General features: G+C 53.1%; 1 protein-coding gene across 1 annotated transcript in view; it reads right to left on the bottom strand.

Moving 5' to 3' along the window:
- The window catches only part of Myo7a (myosin VIIA), a 61,652-nt gene that overhangs the window by 33,609 nt on the left and 6,409 nt on the right, over positions 1-21,634 (bottom strand). The window contains exons 3-16 of the mRNA XM_051148986.1: positions 19,241-19,393; positions 16,274-16,291; positions 14,952-15,136; positions 14,363-14,484; positions 14,138-14,280; positions 13,880-13,993; positions 12,659-12,812; positions 11,687-11,763; positions 11,304-11,423; positions 10,539-10,681; positions 9,678-9,888; positions 9,024-9,159; positions 6,336-6,442; positions 113-250 (exon numbers count right to left, since the gene is read on the bottom strand). Of these exons, the coding sequence (XP_051004943.1) occupies positions 113-250; positions 6,336-6,442; positions 9,024-9,159; positions 9,678-9,888; positions 10,539-10,681; positions 11,304-11,423; positions 11,687-11,763; positions 12,659-12,812; positions 13,880-13,993; positions 14,138-14,280; positions 14,363-14,484; positions 14,952-15,136; positions 16,274-16,291; positions 19,241-19,393 (1,821 nt within the window). The remainder of the gene's footprint in view (positions 1-112; positions 251-6,335; positions 6,443-9,023; positions 9,160-9,677; positions 9,889-10,538; positions 10,682-11,303; positions 11,424-11,686; positions 11,764-12,658; positions 12,813-13,879; positions 13,994-14,137; positions 14,281-14,362; positions 14,485-14,951; positions 15,137-16,273; positions 16,292-19,240; positions 19,394-21,634) is intronic.

A 21,634-nucleotide genomic window follows, 5' to 3' on the forward strand; every position in this document is an offset into this window, starting at 1 on the left:
AACTTGGTAAGCCTTCTAGTCCCCTGAGAGAACAACACCTTGCGTTGCCCACCGGTCCCACCCATCTCGTGCCCCCTCTACCTCCCCCCGCCACGTCCCCTCCGAGGCTCACCATGGGCTTCTTGAACTCATTGGGTTTGATACAACGCACGAAGAAAGGCTGGCAGGCGCCCAGTGTGCGCATCAGCAGCTCCAGCGACCGCTTGAACTGGCTGCTGAGTGTAGGCGAGCGCTTCCTGGTCTCAGCACCCTGTAGCAGGGGACAGACAGACAGTGATGGGAGGGGCCACGCCTTCTCCCTCCCACCCTCCAGCAGCTGGCCAGGAGGGAGAGAAGCACCAGGGAAAGCCACCAAGGTCAGTCAGAGCCTGAGCATATGGGCAGTTGGGGATTTCCTGTGACACCCCTGGCCTGGGCTGGAGCTCAGACCTCAGACACGCACTCCAGGGAGCTTCCTAGAACCTCCAATAGTGTCCCTCCAGGCCCCTCCCACCATCAGCTGGGAGACTCTGGGCCAGGATCGGTCTCTCTCTGAGACCTAGTCCCTCCCTCTGTAAATGAGGGGTTCAGCCTTGGTGTCCTCAGGATGCCGGGGCCATCTTAGTGACAGGGGTGCTGAGTCTCCACTGTCGCCATCCAAGCAGCCACCTGGGGTGGTCACTCCACCCTGGAGGAGTCTTGGAGGGCTGCACAAAGAGCCCATGACCTCTCCTGCTCTGCTTGTAGGATTAGCCGGTGGGGTGGGGGTAGGGGGCAGTGTGAGCAGCCTGGATAATCCTCCTGCAGGGCCAGGTCGCTTTGCTCCCAGATCCTGATGAGCCACTGAGGCTCTCTACACCCCCTGCCTATATGGCATCCTCTCAGAACATTGTAAAATAACAGGGAGAAAGGGGACGAGGGAAGACCGAGGTCAAGCAAACAGGAAATGAACCTTCTGGAACATTGCAGGACACAGATTAGAGAGAACACAGAATTGTTTTCCTGGCTGGTGTGTGTGTGTGTGTGTGTGTGTGTGTGTGTGAGAGAGAGAGAGAGAGAGAGAGAGAGAACTCTTTAGTAAACTTGACTTTGTTTTAACATTACTATTTTTAGAGGAATAATCCAATCGTGTCCTTTAGCATCAAAACTATGTCGTGCAGGGGGCTGGAGAGGCGCCTCAACAGACAGCGTGCTTGCAGAGGGCTCAGGTTCTCAGTACTCACAGGACTGTTCACAACAACCTGTAACTCCAGTGCAAGGGACCCGACGCCCTGTGCTGCCCTCTGAGGAGTCCTGCGTGCATGTGGCTCATTTCTAGTCACTCAGGCACACAAATAAAATTAAAAAATAAAATAACTACTTTAAACTCTGGGGTGCAGAAGCACATGTTTGGGGTACGTGGGAGGTAAATCCAGATGATATGCCATAGCGTCCAATGAGTTCTGCAGGAAAGCAAATGTCTTTGGTTCCAAAACACGAAGTGGTTTTTTTTTTGTTTGTTTGTTTGTTTGTTTTTTGTTTTTTGTTGTTTTTTTTTTTCTCATCTCAAGTTCCTTTGAAGAGCATTCAAATTTTTCCTTAGGGGATCTCGGGGTGGGGCGATGTTTGCTCTGGCCCAACAGAATTCTTGATTCAGCAACAGCACATACATACAGAGCATGTGGCTCATAACACAGAGCATACACAACACACACCATATGCACATAGCATACGTGCGCCTACTGCACACATCCCACAGCGTACACACAGAGCATACACACGTACCACACACACATGCACGCCCTACAGCATCATACACACAGGTGATATCTGAGCATGCAGACACCACACATGACATACATGACAGAAGCACCCACATGCACATATTTAACACGCACATAGCATTTGCACCATATAGCATGCACCATACTGCATATGCACCAGGCATGCACATACCTCTCACAAAATACATGCCCCATGTGACAATGCATATAATTCACACACAGCATGTACACCATCCAGGATAAATGCATACACATGACACAAACATGGTAAGAACGAGACACTCAGCACATTTGCTGAACATATACTATAAAACACATGTGACATGCACACTCTGAGCCTACATGCATCACACACTCCCCCCACAGCTCCCACACACAGTGCACACTATGTAGCACTCATGCATATATATGACTTGCACACACTAAGAGCACACAACACACCTCCCTTGCAGCACACACCCCTGCATGCACATGCGTAACATGCACATGCGTAACATGCACATGGCATGCCCACTATGTGGCACATGTACACAGGACATGGACAATAAGAACACAGAACAGGGCACACACTCTTCAAGAGTCTGTCATCTTGAAGCTGTTTCCTTCTCTCTGTCCTCTCTGTTGGGGTCTCATGAGGATAGGCCAGGTCTGCCTTGCTTGCTGCTATGTCACCAGGTCTGGGTACACTCACAGCTATGTGTGCACCAGGACACACATCAACACCTCGGCCCCCTGGGGTATGGCTACACTGCTTTCTGGTGTCCTCCATGGTACATAGACTGTCCCCTTCTAGCTGTGCAAGCTAATTCCTTAGGTGCTTCCTCATGACCCTTCCCTCATATGAGATAAACCTTCAGGTCCAGTTCCCATTAGCGGGGCCCAGCCTCAGCCTAGCTCTCTCATTTCTCCCACTTTAGCCTTTGCACTGGTTGCCTGCTTTGTCCCCACATCAGGGACTCTACAACCCCACTCACAAAGCAGCTGGGGCCTGGGAATTAAAATCAACCTCATTCCTCCCCACTCAAAATCCTCCAGAGACATCAGTTCACTTCAAGGAAAGCCAAGGCCCTACGGGGATCCATAGGCCCAGGATCTACTCCAGTAGCTTCTGGTCCCCACTATCTGTTTGCACACCAGCCTCCTGGGTCTGCCTGGAGTGCACCTGGAATATTTGCACGTGCACACCCCTCTTGAGGAGGGGTAGTGCTTTCAGCTTCCTATCCATATCCCAGTAAGGCCTGTCCTGAGCCTCATGCACAACCACAGGGCCTGCCACCACCTCACCCCCACCCTTCCCCATGTGTCTTCCACCAACAAACAAACACAGCGTGCTTCGTTCATTTACTGGCTCTCTCACTGTTCCCCCCTCTGCTGGAACACAAGACTAAGAACAGGGTTAGGTTTGGTATCTATTTGTTTACCACTGTGTGCCAGGACTTAGGGCAACACGTGGCATATGTAGGGCACTCGATAAGCATTTGTAGATGGAATGAGTGACTGTGTAGATGAATGAGCGAGTGAGTGAGTGAGAGAGTGAGTGAGCAAGTGAGTGAGTGAGTGAGCAAGTGAGTGAGTGAGCGAGCGAGCGAGTGAGCGAGTGAGTGAGCAAGTGAGTGAGCAAGTGAGCAAGTGAGTGAGCAAGTGAGTGAGTGAGCAAGTGAGCGAGCAAGTGAGAGAGTGAGTGAGTGAGCGAGCGAGTGAGCGAGTGAGTGAGCAAGTGAGTGAGCAAGTGAGCGAGTGAGCAAGTGAGCAAGCAAGTGAGAGAGTGAGTGAGTGAGCAAGTGAGTGAGTGAGGAAGCGAGTGAGTGAGTGAGCGAGTGAGTGAGTGAGCGAGTGAGTGAGCGAGTGAGCGAATGAGCGAGTAAGCAAGTGAGCAAGCAAGTGAGAGAATGAGTGAGCAAGTAAGCAAGCAAGTGAGTGCAAGAGTGAGTGCACGGGGGCTGGAGAGATGGCTCAGCGGTTAAGAGCACTGACTGCTCTTCCAGAGGTCATGAGTTCAATTCCCAGCAACCACATGGTGGCTCACAACCATCTATAATGTGATCTGATGTGCACTGTATACATAATAAATAAATAAATCTTTAAAAAAAAAAAAGAGTGAGTGCACATGGCTGAGTGGGTGAAGGACTGTGTGGGATTTGCTCAGCCGCCTAGCTCTGTCCTCAGAATTCCTGATTTCTGAGTCATCTGTGGGTGCTCAGGAAAGGCCAAGGTGAAATGGGCACAAGAAGGGTCTGAGGGGGGACAAATGTCATCATGGAGTCCGATGTCTGCCAATGAGCAGGCAGAAGTGAGCAGCTGTCTGGTGGCCATGACAAGGATGAAACGTTCCTCTGGGTACACCTCATGCCTGCAAAAATGGCCTCCATCTGCTTCACTGGCCCCTGTAACAGTGGGTTAGGACAAGACACGGTGCCCTGAGCTGCCCTGGAGCAGCAGACACAAGAGTCAAAGGCTCAGAGTGCAGGAGTTGGGGTCTTGCCCAAGCAGAGGGCTTAGGTTCCTGTAGGCACCAAAGAATTGTGGGTTTTCACCCTGACAGAAGAGCTGTAGCCTTGGGGGAAATCCCCTAAGAGGGCAGCCAAGTTTCCAGCACTTGCAGATTTTTCTTAGACTGGGATGTAGCTCAGTTGGTAGACTTCTTGCCTTGCAAGCATGAAGAACTGAGTTCAATCCGCCCCCCAAGGCCACATACAAAAAGAAGAGTTTGGCAGTGTACACTTGTAACCCCAGTGCTGACGGACAGAGCCAGCAGAACAGGGCTGGACTCACTGGCTAGTTAGCTAGCTGAACCTACGCGGTGAGTTCCAGTGAGAAACCTTGCCTTAAAAAGCAATGTGTATGGCTCCTGAGGAGGCCCTCTGGCCTCCATGCACATATGCACACACACACACACACACACACACACACACACACACACACACACACACACACACACACACAGACACTCACAGACTCTTGTCTGCTGACCCAGGGAAGCTCAGGGCCATATGACCATTCCAGATGACAATGCTGTGTCACACCAGCATTGGAACCTGTCTCAGCACAGTGAAGGGACTTGTCCAAGGTCACAGTCAATCACTGCTGATGTGTCTGTATGCATCACAGCCAGGAAACAATGTGCTGTGTGTGTGTGTGTGTGTGTGTGTGTGTGTGTGTGTGTGTGTGTGTGTGTGTAAGAGAGAGAGAGAGAGAGAGAGAGAGAGAGAGAGAGAGAGAGAGAGAGAGAGAGAGAGAGAGAGGGATCAGAATCATCCACAGGAGGGAAGAGAGTCCCTATCTAGCCAGGCTTGTTGTTTACTCCTCCCCTTAACACCCAGGGTGTTGGGTTTATCCCCAGGCTCTGCGAGGGCCCAGGAGCGGGGCAGATACAGGGCTGTCAGCACTGGGCAGAGAGGAGAGCGGGAAGCAGAGAGGAGGTGGGGCAGCGGTAGCCCAGGGCCTCAGCACCTTTGGAATAGGAAACACCGTGGCAGCCAAGACCTGAAGGTGGCGTCAGAACCACTGTTCCTGCTGACCTCCCCAGGGTGTGTCCTTAGGCTAAATGAAGCCCCTCCTGGACCCCAGCCCCTCGTCCACAAAACAGAAGACCACCTGTACCTACACTTAAGTGTGTCATCAGAGTCCCACCGAGTCCTTAAGGCCCATGCACACAGAAGTAGGTACAATCATGGGGCGAGGCAGAAAGGGCTTAGGAGCTTTCTCTAACTTGCTTCTTGTAGGCCTCAGTTTCCCCTCTAAGAAACTGAGGTTACTGTAGCACACACAACTCAAAAACCAAAACCACTCCATAAAACCACTCCACAAAAGAAACCAAAAAACAAAAAAACGAAAAACAACCACGCCAAAAAGAAAAAAAAAAAAAAAAAAAAAGTAGCCCTCTCTCCCTTGGAGTCAGCCCCGTAAGGCTGGGCTCTTCCACCAGGATCATCCTGGGCCCCTGGCTGGGGCTTTTACCTTCACAGAAGCCGCTGCCTGGCCGATAGTGCCGGATGAATAACCACAGAGATACTATAAGGGGAACCACAGGCAGGTGAGGCGGAAGTGGTGTGGGTGAGAGAGCCAAACAGCCACTGAGACAGGGCGGGGCAGGCCTCGGGTAGAGGTCAAGGTTGGCCATCATCCCAAGCAGGTTAGACCCCTGCATCGGCACCAGACAATGGTGACGTCCCCCTCCCTACTCTCCTCCCCAGGGAAGTAGGGACACAGAAAGGAACGAACTAAAAGACAACAGCCCAGCAAGAAACTCCCACTGACCCCTGCCTGCACTTCCCAAGGGGCGGTCTACTGTATCAGGGCCCAGGGTGGCCAATATGCCACACACATCCTATGTCTCTCCTTGTGCCCTTCCCGCATCATCTGTCTCTCAGCCTCAGACCCCAGGCATGACCTGGGCCAGTAAAGGAGAACCAGACAGAGGCATCTTGCAGGCCTTCTTTTCTGGAGCCCAGCTAAGCGCTGTCCGCCCCCCCCCCCCCGTCCTTACTCTGGGGTTCAAGGGGCTCCATGGATGGAGAGGATTCAGGGTGGGGTCTGGATTCAGGCCTGGCTTCCAGGTCCCCTCCTGCCCAAAGGAATGTCCAGCAGCCTTACCATGGCAACGTCGGCCTGGAAAATCTGCTTTATGAACTTGTTCCGGGAAGAGTGGACCAGCTGGATGATGTCCCCATGCAGGGTGTCTCGGTTCTTCTCCAGGAAGCCTGGTGGCACCAAAGAGCAGTCATGGCTTCCCTCGGCGAGGGATCACCCAAACCCACAACATCTGAGCCAGAAAGACCCTCAGAATTCACCCAGGTTACCCACATCCACTCCAACATGTCGGGCACTGGGCCTGGAGAGGACGTTGGCTTACCTCAGATCACAGAGAAAATGAGAAGCAATCCCCCAAACACACAGCCCCACTCTCAGCCTATGTAAGAAGTACAGGGGGGTCTCTATCTCAAAAGTAGAGCGAGGGTACCTTCCCAACTGTGCCATCCCCAAGACACCATGAGCATTTTGAACTAAGATGCCAGAGTCCTTACGAAGGGGACCCGTCCCTTAAGAGAGAGACAAGTTGATGCTATGAACCTGCCAATAACAGAGCAACTAATTACCCCACAAGTAGGCAGGACAGTGTACTTTACAGTGTCCTGCCCGTGTTCTGGGACTGGCCCTATCTTCTCCATCTGACAAGGGAAGAAACTGAAGTCAGAACAGCAAGCCATGGCAGAGTTAACACTCAAACCCAGGACCCTGGTACCAACTCAGAACACCTAAAAGGGGCTGCCAATCTCAGGGACAAAGGAACTAGGGTGGTAGAAGAGATGAGGTGGCCACAGGCTAGAGATGCCTGAGGGGTGGGAACACAGGCGAATACAGGACACGGGCCACCCCCGAGGGCAGACCCTGGGCCGGGTGTCATGGTGATGGAAGAGTCGAGTTACAATGACAAGGTCTTGTTAGAGCTATGCCAGCCTCAACATGTGACATGAAAAAAGTCCCTTTCAAGGCTTTGGTGTGCCTGTCTGAGAGGAGAAAGGTGGTACTCACCACTGCAGCAAGCCCTGCGTATACCCACTGATTGCTGGACCGGTTTATGAGAGAGCATGACCCATGGCCCTAGGTCGCTCTGAATGTCACAGGCCTTTGGTCCTGGGTGGGACCATACAGGACAGTGGGCAGGATCTCAGTGTATTACACCCACTGTGAATGCCAACTTGGGGCTGGCCTTTCACATCTAGGTGGGTGGGAGGGTCAGTAAGGCTCTCTGCAGGAAAACTGCAATGCTGCAGGAATTGCGGAACCGCAGGTGAAGTTTCTGCCACCCTTCTGCCTAGTTTCCAGCTTTTCTTTTTAAGATTTGTGTTTGAGACAGACTGTGCGTCTGGCTGCTCCAGAATTTACGGAGATCCTCTGTATCTATTTGTTGTTGTTGGAGGTTTGGGATTTTCAAGACAGGGTTTCCCTGTGTAGCCTTGGCTGTCCTGGCCTCGCTTTGTAGACTAGGTTGATCTTGAACCCACAGCGATCCCCTTCCTCTGCCTCTCAAATGCTGGAATTAAATGTGTGTGCCACCATGCCCAGCTCTCTGTCTCTACTTTTTGAGTGCTTTTGAGTGCACCAGCGAGATTTATCTTTCTGTGTATGCATATGAGATATACAGGTGGGAACCCATGGAGGGCACTGGATCTCTTAGAGCTGGAATTAAAGGCAGCTGTGAGCCAGCTAACATGGGTGCTGGGACCTGAGCTCAGATCCTTTGGAAGAACACTTAACTGCTGAGCCAGCTCTCCAGCCCCCTTAGGAGAAGGGAAGGTGCCTGGGCACCGCTTTAATGAACTGATCTTGTCGCTGGAAGTTTCTAGGCCTCACTTTGTGTCTTCTAGGCTGAACCAGGTCATAAAAGAACCGTTTAATTCCTGTCTGAGCTTCAGTTTCCCTGTTATACAAAAGAGCGCTGAGCCCTCCCAGAAGAACCCAAAGCAGGAACTCACACAGACCCGATGCCCACAGCAGCACCGTTTGCGCTACCCGAAGGGCAAACAATCCACGTTCCCATGTTCCCATTAGCACATGCACAAGTGAACAGTGTGGTGTACCCATGTGGCAGAATGTTAGTCAGCCATGAAGATGAAGGAAATTGACCCGTGCCACAACATGGATGAACGCAGACGGCACTGTGACCAGAGACAGAAGCCAGACTCTAAGAGCCAATCCCTTGACTCTACTTACATGAGTGAGGTACCTAGTGGGTGAGGTCATAGCGACAGAAATTAGAGTGGAGGTGATGGGCTAGGTGGAGGGTGGGAGTTACTGATTATACATGTATTGACTTCTGTGTGGGGTCGTGGAAAGCCCTGGAAAAGGGTGGTGGTGAAGACTCACAGCATTGTAAAGGTGTGTCGTGCCACTGAATTGTAAAGTGGTTACAGTGGTAAACTTTGTATTATGTATGCTTTGCCACAATTAAATGTGTGTGTGTGTGTGTGTGTGTGTGTGTGTGTTTTTAATCAACTTCTGAATGGCTAGAGATGTAGCTCCCAGGTGGAGCACTTGTGTAGCATAGCTTTTACCCCCCCCAATATAATTAAAAAAAAAAAAAAAAGCAAAAGTAAGTCAAGAATTAGAGAGGCACGGGCAGGGGGTCTCTGTAGGTTACAGATCAGCCTAGTCTACATAGTGAGTCCCCGCCCAGCCGGGGCTATGTGGCTCCCTCTATCCTCTCTGAACTCTGCACCTTACTCCTAACCTAGAGGTTGGAGCACAGAGAGAGAGACAGACATGCAGCGCCGCTTATACCTTGGGTCTCATAATAGACAATGCCTGCAAAGTGGTTGATTCCAAACTGGGTCTCGTGGCTGTTCTTGGGTGGCACGTAGTTGGCATTGAGCCTGTGCTGTGAGTTCAGCTTATGCAGCATGGTGGCATCTGTGCCCTAAGGGAACAGAGTGGCCATTGGCAAGGCCCTGCCTTCCAGGGGTTCCCTATGCTTGTCTTCCCAGCCCTCCCCCCACTCCCCCCATCTTTCTCAGTAGCTGCCCCCACCACACCCCCACACAGGCTCTCTTAGTTTCACTGCCCATCTGTGAAGTGGGTGAACTGGAACCACACAACCTTGAACGCACATCCCCAGGCCTAGGGCATCTATTTCTCATGACAGAAATATTTGGAAGGCTAAGGCTGGAGGATACCCAGAGCCCAGGAGTTCGAGGCCATCCAGATCAATATTCGAATCTCAACTTTCTTTTCCCCTGAGAGCAGTCCGATGCTTCCTTCCCCATGTCAAGCCATAGTCAGTCCATTATGAGCACGTATCCTGAGCCAGCAGTGTACTTAGATCTTGCTGGTTTGGCCCAGGGCCCAGGATGCAGGTAATCCCCGCTCACCACGTGAACACCCTGGACCCAGCCCCGTCACGTTGCAGACGGGGAAGCCGAGGCTTTCTCTGCCCACCTTGGGGAACTTGCTCTCCTCATCAATGAGGGAGATCACGTTCATAGGCCGGTTGGCGATCATGTCCAGCGCCTCCTGGTTGTCAGTGAACTCAATGTGCAGCCAGTCGATGCTCTCTAGGTCGTATTCCTCCTGCTCCAGTTTGAACACGTGCCGCACGAAGAACTGCTGCAGGTGCTCGTTGGCAAAGTTAATGCATAGCTGCTCGAAGCTGTGGAGGGCAGAGGACCACAGACACGTGGCGCCCAACTTCTGCCCTGTCCCTCCGACCCAGCCCTGACTCCACCTGCAGTGTGACCTCCGACACAAACTCCTCTCGAGTGGGCTATGGTAGGAATGTCTAGTCAGCCCCTATGCAGGAGACTCTGAGGCTTGGCAGACGGAGGACATGTCTAAGGTCACTGAGGGTCAGAGGAGAGGTAGACTAGGGGCCAGGCTCTGGGATCTTTCCTTGAGTGACCAGGCCTCATATAGGGCCAACCAAAAAGGGGAAAGTGTCAGGACACTAGGAGGGTGGGCCATAGAGAGATACCAGATTGTCACTGAGAGGCCAATATCTAGCAAGCAGAGAGAGCCCTGATGCCGGCCCAGCTGAGCAGCAGCCTCAAGTCTTATATTCAATACAGGGGTCTGCAACACCCTACACTACAAGAACTGAAGTGACTCTGGTCATAAGCTCAGAGACCCGAGACCACCTCCCAAGCCCCCGGTATCCAACCAGGCTGGCCTCGGCTGACCTGGGGCTGGGCATGGAAAGGCTCTCCAGGATGACTGGTAAAGTGTTCCAAGTCTGGTGGTGGTGGTGGGGATGCCCAAAGGAAGAGTCCTGGCATTTTCCAGGCGTGGGGTCCCCCACACTACCTGTTCACAGCAAAGTTCTCAAAGCCAAAGATGTCTAGGAGTCCGATGGACCGGCGAGAGTTCTTCACTTCCTGGGAGGGTGGTTTGTAGATTGCTGCGTTGATCTTGTCCACAATCCACACAAAGAGCCGTCCATAGATGCCCTGAAAGGCACCCATCAGCCATGGAGCAAGCCACACCTTCCCTGAGTGGCAGCCATCATTCCTAGACTCTTTGGATCCCTGCTTGAGCCTTACCCATGCTGCTAAACCGCCCTCCCCCCAGTCTTCAAGCATCTGTCCTTGCTCCCACACATGCACTTCTGACTCAGCAACGACTGTCTGCTCTCTTAGAACTTCTCCTGACCCTGAGGCTGGGAAGGAGTCACCTCAGGATTCAGCAACCTCATCTGCATGTCTCCCCATCCTCTGAGCACCTTGAAGGCCCAGAGTCCAGCATAGGGGTGGTCCACACTAGGGACATTTTGATTGGCACATATATGGGTATAGCAACGTGTAGATTGGGAGTCTTCCACCAGCCAGACCCCATGAAACCTAAGGGAATGCCCCTGGCTGAGAACAGCTCATCAAAGCAAGCCTGAGGGGACAAAGCAGGGCCCCTGGGGAGTGCAGAGCCAACTCCTTTGGCATGCCTGGCCTTTGATCTCAGAAGATGACAGAGAGAAATTGGGCCAGAGTCTATAAGCCACACTCTAGCCCAGGGGCTGCCGAGCAATGGCCAGCTTTGGAAACACTTTGCATGTAGACAACCACTTCGTTCACCCACCTTGACAAAGGCATCTCGCACATCCAGCGCCTGCTCCCTGCTGAGAGGGGTGGACACCGTCTCGCCACGGGTGATGAGGGTGCGGCTTGTGAGGCAGCTCATCAGGTCTGGGGGGTTCACCTAGAGCAAACACTCGGGTCCAGCCCCACCCTGGCTGTCCCCTTTCCTCTCAGGTGGCTCTCCTCCCCATCTCTTCTCAGGTACCACAGGGCCCCCGGCCCAGAGCTCACAACACTACCTGCTGTAATCACACCGGCCCGGGACCACACACTCTCTAACTGAATAGAGTCTCCAAGGGCTCCTCAGGCGATTCCCACCTCAGCTCAACTGAGCCGGACATTGACCTCAGAGGGACAGTTGGAATGGGAGAGGCTGGCACTGACCTCAAGCAGGGACGCTGCCGTGGCCAGCGATGGGGAGAAGAGCACTTCGCACGCATCCAAGTTCTCAAAGGTACGGGCTGCCAGCAGCAAAGGACACAGTGTCACGCAGGGAAGCAGAGCGGTGGGGGGGCCCTGCCTTGTCCACACAGACCATCACCAGCATGGTCAGTGTATGTCTGATGAAGGTTCTCATGACAGCAGGTGGGGACTGTGAGAGTAGGGACCCTAAATGCCAGCACCTAGCGCTGAGCCTTGCACCCAAGATGAGCCCTCTGGCCTCAGCCTCCCCCTCAGCCTCTACCCTATGGTCCACGGTGGCAACCATGACACCTTTGGGACAAGACCTTTGTGAACTTGGCCTTTCCCCAAATTCACCTCATCCTCTTGGGCCTCAGGGCCTCTGCACATGCGCATCTCTCTCCTCAATGCCCCTTATCTTTCCAGACTCACTAGCCCAGGGTTGCATTGCTGTGGGAACAGACATTCACTGCATGAACTGGCCAGGATTCATGCTGGGCACCAGTGAAAAGGCAGAATGTATTCTGGTGCCTTCTTCCAGTGGACCACCTTCACTCTAGTATGCGGTGGTGTCAAATAAGTGTGCATGCTCTGCTTCATCTTCTCCCCCTCACAGAAGCTGTTTGGTCATTCACACCACGATGTGAACACTAAGATCTACCCTCTCTTGGAGACACTCAGCCTTAAAGAAGACACCAAATGTGCAAGAGGTCTTAAAGGGCCTGCAGTCAGCTCAAGCTTTGGGGCTGGGGTGGGGGTGGGGTGGCTGCAACACAGGGTACCACTCTTGAGACTGATGTCAGGCTGACATCCTCCCAGCCCGCATCCCGTATGATGCCCGCATTCCGTATGATACCCACTGCAGCAGGCAGCACTGCCAACCCCTGGAAGCTAGGTGCCACGCTACCCTGAGTGGGGTGTGGCACTGGGGGGCACGGCACCATGGGGCCTCACCCTCATACTGCAGATTGCCCAGGTGCAGGATGGCAGCCAGGAGCTTTGAGATCTCCCAGTTCTCCGTGTCTGTGAACATGAGCACCTTCATGGCTGAGCGGATGTTGGCGTACTCCTGACTGTCCACCCGGCCTTCACAAGTGATGCAGTTACCCTGGGGGGCGCAGGGCATACAAGAGGAGGAGGTTAAGGGGGTGTCAGGGAGGCCAGGAAGGCAGTGCCCCCAGGATATCTAGAATGTTCCTGTGGTGTTTCTCCATTGGCACCCTGACATAAGTAAGAAGAACTGGGCACTACACAAGGGTTAGTCCGTCACTCGTTTTATCACAGCTCACTGTACCAACATCTCGCCAGGCTCCATGCAGCTCCAGCATGCCCACTCCTAGGGGAGCTCCCATCAACTGTAAACATGTGTGAAACACAGAGGGGAGCTATAGATACAGCCTGCTCACTGGTGTGTGTGTGTATGTATGTGTGTGTGTGTCAGCACACACACACACAAGTGTGCCAGCCAGCTAGTTACAGAATAGAAAATCCCCTCATACCCATAACACTCGTAAATCCCTGCCTAGGGAGATAGTGGTGGAATTCTCAAACTAGCCTGCTAGGAGTACAGCCTCTAGGGCAGTGGATCTCAACCTTCCTAATGCTGCCACCCTTTTATGCAGCTCCTCATGTTGTGGTGACCCCCCCCCACCCACCCATAAAATTATTTTGTTGCTACTCCATAATTGCAATTTTGCTACTGTTATGAATCGTAATATAAACATCCGTGTTTTCCAATGATTGTAGATGACCCCTGTGAAAATCGTTCAACCCCCAAAGGGGTGACGACCCACAGCCCTAGAAAGCCACAGAGTGTCAAGCCAGCCCCACAACACCAGAACCTGCCCCTCAAGAAAGCTTGGAGGCTCAGGCCTCAGCAACCAGCTCCCTCAAGCCTAGGAGGCCCAGCAGAGGCCTTAAATGTCTAGCTTATGTGTACAGGCAGGTCCATGTGCTTGTTTCTGTGACTCCTGTCTGCTGTGTCCCTGTGCCTCATGTTGACCTCGAGAAATTTAACTGTGGTGAGAATTCACTAGGGACATGTGCCCAAGTGAAGGAGGGGCTTTAAGGCACAGACAAGCCTGAGTGGGCTGGTACAGAACCACACTGGTGAGTTTGGTCCTGTCCCACATCACTGAGACAGGTGTTTACCCCAGGGTGTCACCCGGGCCTCACCATGGCCAAGTAGTTGTAGTCAGCTGCCTGGCCTAGGCCCAGCTTTCTCTTCTGCTCTTCACTCATGCCTTCCAGCATACAGTAGAACACGTGGTAATTCCTCTCGTCAGGCGCCTGGAAGTGGGCCCAGAGAACACACAGAGGCTGGAGTCTCATAGGGGACCTTGGACACCCCGTGGAGCAGATGGAGCTACAGTGTGGTGGATGGTGGCTATGTGGATGGTGGTGCCCACCCAGCCAGCACAGGGACCGACTCACCTGGCGGCAGACTCGTGACTTCTCCAGCAGGTACTGCTCTATCTTGGCGCCCTCGATGGCACCGCGCTTGTTAAAGTGGATGTCAATGTACTTGCCAAAGCGGCTGGAGTTGTCATTGCGGATGGTCTTGGCGTTGCCAAATGCTGCAGGGTGGTAGGGATCACAGGTGAGACTGGATGGGCATCATATCAGCAACCAGTGCGCACCCTCAGGTCATGGCCTTACCTTCCAGGATGGGTGTGGCCTCCAGCACCTGCTGCTCAATCCATGAGTGCTGTCCACTGATGGCTGCTAGGAACTGCAGGATTAGCTTTGTGCTCTCTGTCTTGCCAGCTCCTGACTCCCCGCTGCAAAGGGTGGGGGGCGGGGGAAGGGGCAGAGGTGGCAGGGTAAGCCTCAGCCTTGACTGTCCTACTAGCTCTGATCGGTACTATAGGTCTGATCCTCGGGGACACAGGGCTCTGGCCCCCCCACACACACACACCCGTCCCTCCTGGTCAAGAGTATGAACCATGTGAACTGTTCAACTGATGCTTTGGCCTCTTGCCTTGCCCACGAGATAACGAAACAGGTTTCAACTGACCGTCATTTAATAGGAACCTTCAGGAAACAATGTTGACCTCACATGCCAACATCAGCCCTTGTAGTGTTAAGAGAAAACAAATGTAAGATCTGGGAATGTGGGGGTGACACAGCACAGAAGGCGCAGCCAGCTCCTGGGGAGCATCCTGGCGTTCTAACCTTGCAACAGTTCTGAATGTGTTAGCAGGAGAGCCGAGCTGGGACTCACTGGCAGTGAGGCCGCGCCACCCACCTGATGATACAGCACTGGTCCCGGCTGTTGCGTTTCATGTTGAAGTAGCAGTTGTCAGCAATGGCAAAGATGTGGGGGGGCATCTCCCCTATCTTCTTGTTGGTGTACTGGCGGATGTGCTCTGGCGAGTAGATGGAGAGCAGCTGGTAGGGGTTCACCGCCACCAAGATGGAACCTGTGTATGTCTGCAAGCAGCAAGGGACAGGAGCTCGCACTGTCCGGTGGGGGTGGGGAGGACTCTACCCTGTGCAGCTCTGGAGTCCACAGAGGCGGGGGTGGGTGGGTGGGGGAGCTCGGACTGGCTTTGGGTCTGGCTCAGAGACATTTGGTGAAGGGAGGAGGGGACAGCAAAAGGTGCCTAAGCCTGGATTGCGTTGTCTTATAATGGATGAAAAGCCCATTCTTGTGAAGATGAATAGCACAGTGTATTTTCAGATTCAGAGCACAAAGTACGGGACAACTCAAATGCTAGCTCCTTCCTTCAGCCCCAATCTCTGTGCCTAAGACTTTTAGAGCAAAATTTAAAAACCGGACTACGCTTAGAGGGGAGACTGGGGTGGTAAGGAAGCCATGAGTGGGGCCGAGTCATCAAAACCAGAAGCGTTGGGGCTGGAATGTGGTACAGAAGGAGCTGGGATTTGGGGCTCAGGAAGGGACTTTCTCTGTAGCTTTCCCCAGGGCAGAGGTGCCTGCTGTGTCCCATGGATGGAGCTCAGGGACCTGAGGCTGTCTGCATTCTGTTCCTGTATGAGAGCATGGGCTAGACTTCCTGCTGTGCCTTGGGGTCCTGTCACACCAGGGCAGAGTGAGTTTACCTCTCCCTACTCCCACTCACCCCAAGCTAAAAAAGGTCAGGCCCCATCTGTCATTGGTGATGATATATATTTGGATGTCTGGGGCCCAGTGAGGCTGAAGACAGATACATTTGCACAGGGGAAGTGGCGCTCTCGCCTGTCTCACCAACCTCACCACCTTTCCAGGATTCGGTGCATGACACAAGAGAGCCACCATTTCCCAGCAGCTCAGCCCAGTGTGGCATGAGGGGGAAAGCAGCTGTGGTGCCCAGCCCAGGGCAGGGGAGCTGTGCAGAGAAGCGCCAACCAAGCCAAGCGACCCCAGTTGTAGAGCCCAAAAGCTTCTTTCCCCTTTAAGCCACCTCCTCCAAGCTCGGCAGCCAGGAGCTCCCAAGACTCGCTTTCACAGCTCAGCTCAGTGCCAGGGGCCCAAATAGGAAAATAAATGAAGGAAAGAGGCTAAAAGGAGCTGCCCAGCCAAGCCAACAAGCCTCACCACCTTCCATGGCCTGCTACTGTGCCACTCACCCGCCCTCCACAGTTGGTCTGTTACAAAGTAAGAGACAGATAGAGAGACAACCAGTCAATGAAACAGAGGCCACAAAAGCATCTCTGGGAGCCCAGGCCTAGGCTAAACAATTAGGTGACGACTCTGTGGCTGCCGTTATTATATACCATCCTACACAGTGGTGGAATATAGCTGACTCTTGTCTCTAGATGGGGGTCGGAGGAGCCCATCCTCACCTGAGAGTCAGCCTCAAGGAACATTGCTTTGGGCAGCCTCAGTCTTTTGGTTTGTGAAAGGAGCTGCTCTCTGCCCCCTCCCAGGGCTGCTGTAGAGACTGAAGGACAAAAGCACCACCCTTGCCAGGTACTAGGGACATAAGTGCCACCTTACTCTCTTCTTAATGCTCGCTCAAGAATGTTACACCTGTCACCAACACACAGCAGGAGGCTGACTCCCCACAAAGTCACTCCACAGTCCTCATCATCGGGGCTTACAAAAGCCCTTGCATGCTCTGGTGAGAAGCAGGAGCTGGCCAGCAGCAGGGGATAGGAGTGTGACAGGCCATGACCTTTGGGGTGATCTGCTGGAGAAAGGTCATCCTGGCAGCTGTAGGAGACTGATGTCGTTTACCACTTCAGACCTAATGATCCAGCCTACAGAATCACCCTGCGAGGCTCAGTGACCGGAACGTGACAGAAAGAAAGATGCTGCAACATCCCAAGACCTCCTGGTCCTGTGGACAGACTCTTACTCCACAACTGCTCCAGAGCTCTTTCCGTTCTGCCTGCAACCTGAGGGTTTCATGCCCTTCACCCAGGTGAGCCCACCACTCCTTCCTCCCTGTCACAAGCCCTCTATCCCAACTATTCTCCCTGGTCTGGGCTACCAGGTCCCTATTGGTCCCCTGTGGTACTTCCTCACCTGCCTCCTGTCCCTGTGATTGCTCCATCTCTCCTTCACTTACAGCCTAGGTGAGCTTCACTACATTGTCCTTTGCTGGGACCCATCCCTGCTTCCTACGATCTCAGGGCCTGTGGCCTGAAGCCCCTCAGTGTCCTGCTGCACCAGGCTGGAGCACATCGTCCAGAAAATGAGGATGTTCTGTATGGCCCATTGCACCCCACATATCCCCTGCAGTACATGTTATTGGATGCTTTGCTTGGTGGCTTTGGTTCAAGGCCTTTGCCTCCCCAGTGCCTGACACAGAATACAGGACACATTCAGCACTGTCAAGTGACTGACTAGCATTAACGGGCTGAGTGGGCAGCATCTGTGACCATCTTCAGGGTGTGGCAGGAAAGGGAGCTAAGGAGGGAACACCCTGCCAGCACTCAGGACCACACTAGCCACATTACCACAAATGAGGCCTAGGATGAGACAGGTGAGAAAGACAGAACACTGTTAATAGATACACTACTGTACACGTGGAGAAGAGAACACACATAGCTGTGCACACACGTGACGGTATATATATATACACATGCATGCACATATGTGTGCCTGTCTCACGCCTGAATGTATACACAAGTACTCACGATCAGACAGATGTGTGTGCAGACACATAAATGTACACACACATGCATACCATCTGAGTACACACAGTCTTTCCCCTGCAGACAATGTGACACAGGTCCCATTACAATCAGTCAGAAGGACAACTACAATTTATAGTGCACACATCTGATTAAGACCTGAGGTAAAAGGCGAGCATGCTGGTGTACATGCCTTTAATCTCAGTGCTTGGGAGGCAGAGGCAGGTGGATCCCTGTGAGTTCAAGGCTAGCCTGATCTACAAAGGGAGTCCAGGACAGCCAGGGTGACACAGAGAAACCCTGTCTCAAACAAACAAACAAACAAACAAACAAAAACAAAAACAAGTAAAACAGGAGGTAAAGGCTCTTACTGTGCAGGCCTACTGGCCTGAGTTTGAGTAAAAGCTTGGATGCAGCAACAGGCATCTCTAATCCCAGCTCTCCTACAGAAGAGCTGTCTGGACACTCTCAAGCCGGCTAGCCTAGATTGGGCAGCAAGAGCAAGCCTGCCTCAAAACAAAGTGGAAGGAGAGAACCAGCCTCCCAAAAGTTGCCCTCAGACTTCCACATGTGGTAGCCGTGGCACACGTGCACCTGCACAATATGATAAGTAGTTGATTTTTAAAAAGCAGGACTCTTTCTCCAGCAGGGAGGATGCCCCCCGCTAAGAGGGCAATGCCAAGAAGACCTCTGGGGGGAGGGGACAAGTCTGCAGCTCCAGGTGTGAGACATGGCCAGTTTGCTTTCTAGATAGTCCTAGTCTGTCATTTTTAAATGACTCTTAAATTTTCTGTTTTAATTTCTGATACCATAAACATCACCATAGAGCCCAAATGAACAAAGAGTCTTTGGCTCCCTCATAATTTTAAAAGGCTTTGAATTCCTTCGGTGAAACCCTTGGAGTGCCCATTCACTCAGTGTCTCCGGGGTGTGTGTCCTGCCTGGTGTAAGTTGTCTTTGGGGGGGTCCCTGCTGCCCCAGTTGGGTGAGATCAGATTTATTTATTTCTCTACAGAATCACTTCTCTGCATTCCACTAAGATCCAATGGTGTTTCCACAGGGACAGGACGGGTGAGCTGGCTGGTTCTAAGGAGGGTCTGTGGTCCCTCTTTTCCTTCCTAGTGACACAAGCTCCTTAGCTAGCCTCCCCTGATCTTGAGGCTTCAGGGTAGCGCCCCCATCTCATACCAAAACTTAGCGGGGCAGCAGTCCCCAGCTCCCTAACTGGCAAAATACTAAGCCTGCCCCTGAGGAGCCGTGGCCTCTGGTTTCCAAGTCTATGAGGGCCCGCAAACCTGCAGTACAACAGCTCCCGCCCCAACCTCAGTGCCCAAAGCCTGGACCCAGTAGGGACAGGGTTCAGGTGGAGCACCCCGCTGCAGAGCCAATGAAGTCCCAGGAGTCTGGGCCTCTGGGCGCTACACTGGGGAGGGGGGTAGCCGTGGAGGTACTCACGTAGATGAGGTGGTCCCGATAGCGAATGAGCAGGTTGCGCAGAATGCCCGCCTCGTTGAGGTCCCCCAGGCGGATCATGTCCTCCACACCGTGCACCGAGGTGGGGTGCATCGGCTTGATGTGTGTGGCATTTTGAGGGGAAATCCAGTGTTCCTGTAGGCAACACAGCTCTTCCTGTCAGCTGCTGCTCCTGGGTCCTAGCTGCTGTGCAGAGGGATGGGAGCCCTGGGCCTGCGATAGGGTCCCGCCGAGCAGCTCTAACTGGCTTGAGTCTAGTGACTTCGCTGGTCTCTACCCATCGAGCAGCTCTCCTGCATGGACATCTGAGGAGGGCAAGGCTAAGGCTTTGCCCCTACGGATGGTTATCATTAAGGGGATCAGGTCCCCCGCCCCAAGTCACTTTGAAGGAGAGAGTGAAAGCAGAGTAACTGGAATTTAAAGGGCTTGGCTTCCAATTTAGGCTCCAGTAAACAAATACACAAAAATAAGTTTAGAGAGTTCAGTAAGGGTTGTGGAGAACCGCCTCTCCGGGGAGGTAGCTTTCCACCTGAGACCTGAATGAAGAGAGAGTTTCTGTAAGAAGTGAGGAGAGAGGGCCAGGCCCAGGGGACCAGAAAAGCAGCCCTTCCCAGGCTGTGTGGGCATGGCATTGGAAGGGTGGCAGGACCAGGGGCAATGCCAGTAGGGGCCCCAGGGTGTCTTTTACAGGCCTGGCTGGTGAACTATATGGAACTTGGGGAGGGGAGAATTTCTGGACCTGAGGTAGGATTTGCAATAGTCTCTGTCTCTCTGTCTCTCTGTCTCTCTGTCTGTCTGTCTGTCTGTCTGTCTGTCTGTCTGCCTGTCTGTCTCTCTCTCTCTCTCTCTCTCTCTCTCTCTCTCTCTCTCTCTCTCTCTCTCTCTCTCACACACACACACACACACACACACACACACACACACACACACACACACACACACACACACACGTCTGCGTCTCTTTCCTGCAATATTCCCTGAAGCCACCAGATGGCAGAAGAGGCCATGTAGGAGGCTCTTGGATTCTTTCCTCTGGAAAATAAAGCCTCAGTTTCCTGGGATTGCTGAGGTCAAGAACCTTCTCACATCCCTGGAGCCCATGGGTTTCCTAACAGAAGGAACACACTCATCAAAAGCCAGGACACTTGTACCTCCTCCAGCTGTTTTTAGATGTCACCAGCTCCAAGAGGAGTCCCTAGATTCAATCCCAGGCTGCCCCTGATAGATCTGATCACATGATCTTGCCCATCTGACCCTCTGTTGGATGCCATGGTAGCAGCCACGTGCTGGTCCACACCTTTCCTTTCCTCTGTCCTTTGCTCAGCCCCTGCTCAGCGAGTGAAGAGGTAGCTCAGAGCCGGGCAGGGCAGGGCCAGCCAGAACCCTGAGCCAGCTTCCTAGCATTCCATGGCACTCCAGCAGGAAAACTTAATCCAATCCAGGCCCTCAAACAGCCGTTCCCAATGCACAAGGGGCCCAGCAATGACGTCAAGGACCTGTCTACACTTTCAGCCCCGTGTGGAACATTCCTCTCTTTCAAACACTCTGATAAAAGATGATCCATTTGGAAAATTCCCTTTGCCTGTCCCTAACCCCCATATAGGAACAGAGAGGACAGGCCCTCTGGGCAGCTTTCTACCTGCCTTACTCTCTCGCCCATAACTCCTTCCAAAACAGGTCAGTTAGAGAGTTCAACAGCATCTGTGGGCAGGTGCTGAGGGCCGTCAGACCGGAATGGAGAGAGTTGGCCAGGCTCAGGGACCAACAAAAACAGCCCTTCCCAGGCTATGTGGGTGTGGCGTGTAAAGAGGTGGGGGTGGGGGGAGGCAGTGACAATGGGAATTCGGCCCCACTAGGGTGTCTTTCACAGGCCTGTCTGGTGAACTGTCTGGAGCTGGGGGAGGAGAGACAGGACAGAAGCCAAGCAGCATGCCACCTTCCTGGACCTCCAGGGCCTCATTCACAAACAGAAATAGAAGACAATAGTGCTCCCATCCTGGAAAGGAAGAGCAAAGTTCTCTCATCTGGAGAGCCCTGTCAGGTGTGCAGCTCACTGGGGCCTGGGGGTACACTCAGCTAGGTATGAGTTGAACGCCCTGAGCCACCCAGGTTACAAAGACCACATGGGTTCTCATCACGACCCACAAGACAGAAGTGGGACCTGGGTTCACAGTGACAGTCAGACTCAAGGTAAAATGACTGACTAGGTTAAGAAGCACAGCCAGCTCCACGCCCCTCCACCATGTGGGAGGACGCCCCGCTGAGGGCAGCGGCTTTTCCGGTCAAGGTCCACAGCCCACAGCACGGCCAAAGTGTAACAAGGCTACGAGTGGGGAGCTGGTTCTGAAGGAGAGAGCGACAAAGACAGAGAAAAAG

The sequence above is a fragment of the Acomys russatus genome, chromosome 7 (assembly GCF_903995435.1).
Source record: "Acomys russatus chromosome 7, mAcoRus1.1, whole genome shotgun sequence".
NCBI lineage: Eukaryota > Metazoa > Chordata > Mammalia > Rodentia > Muridae > Acomys > Acomys russatus.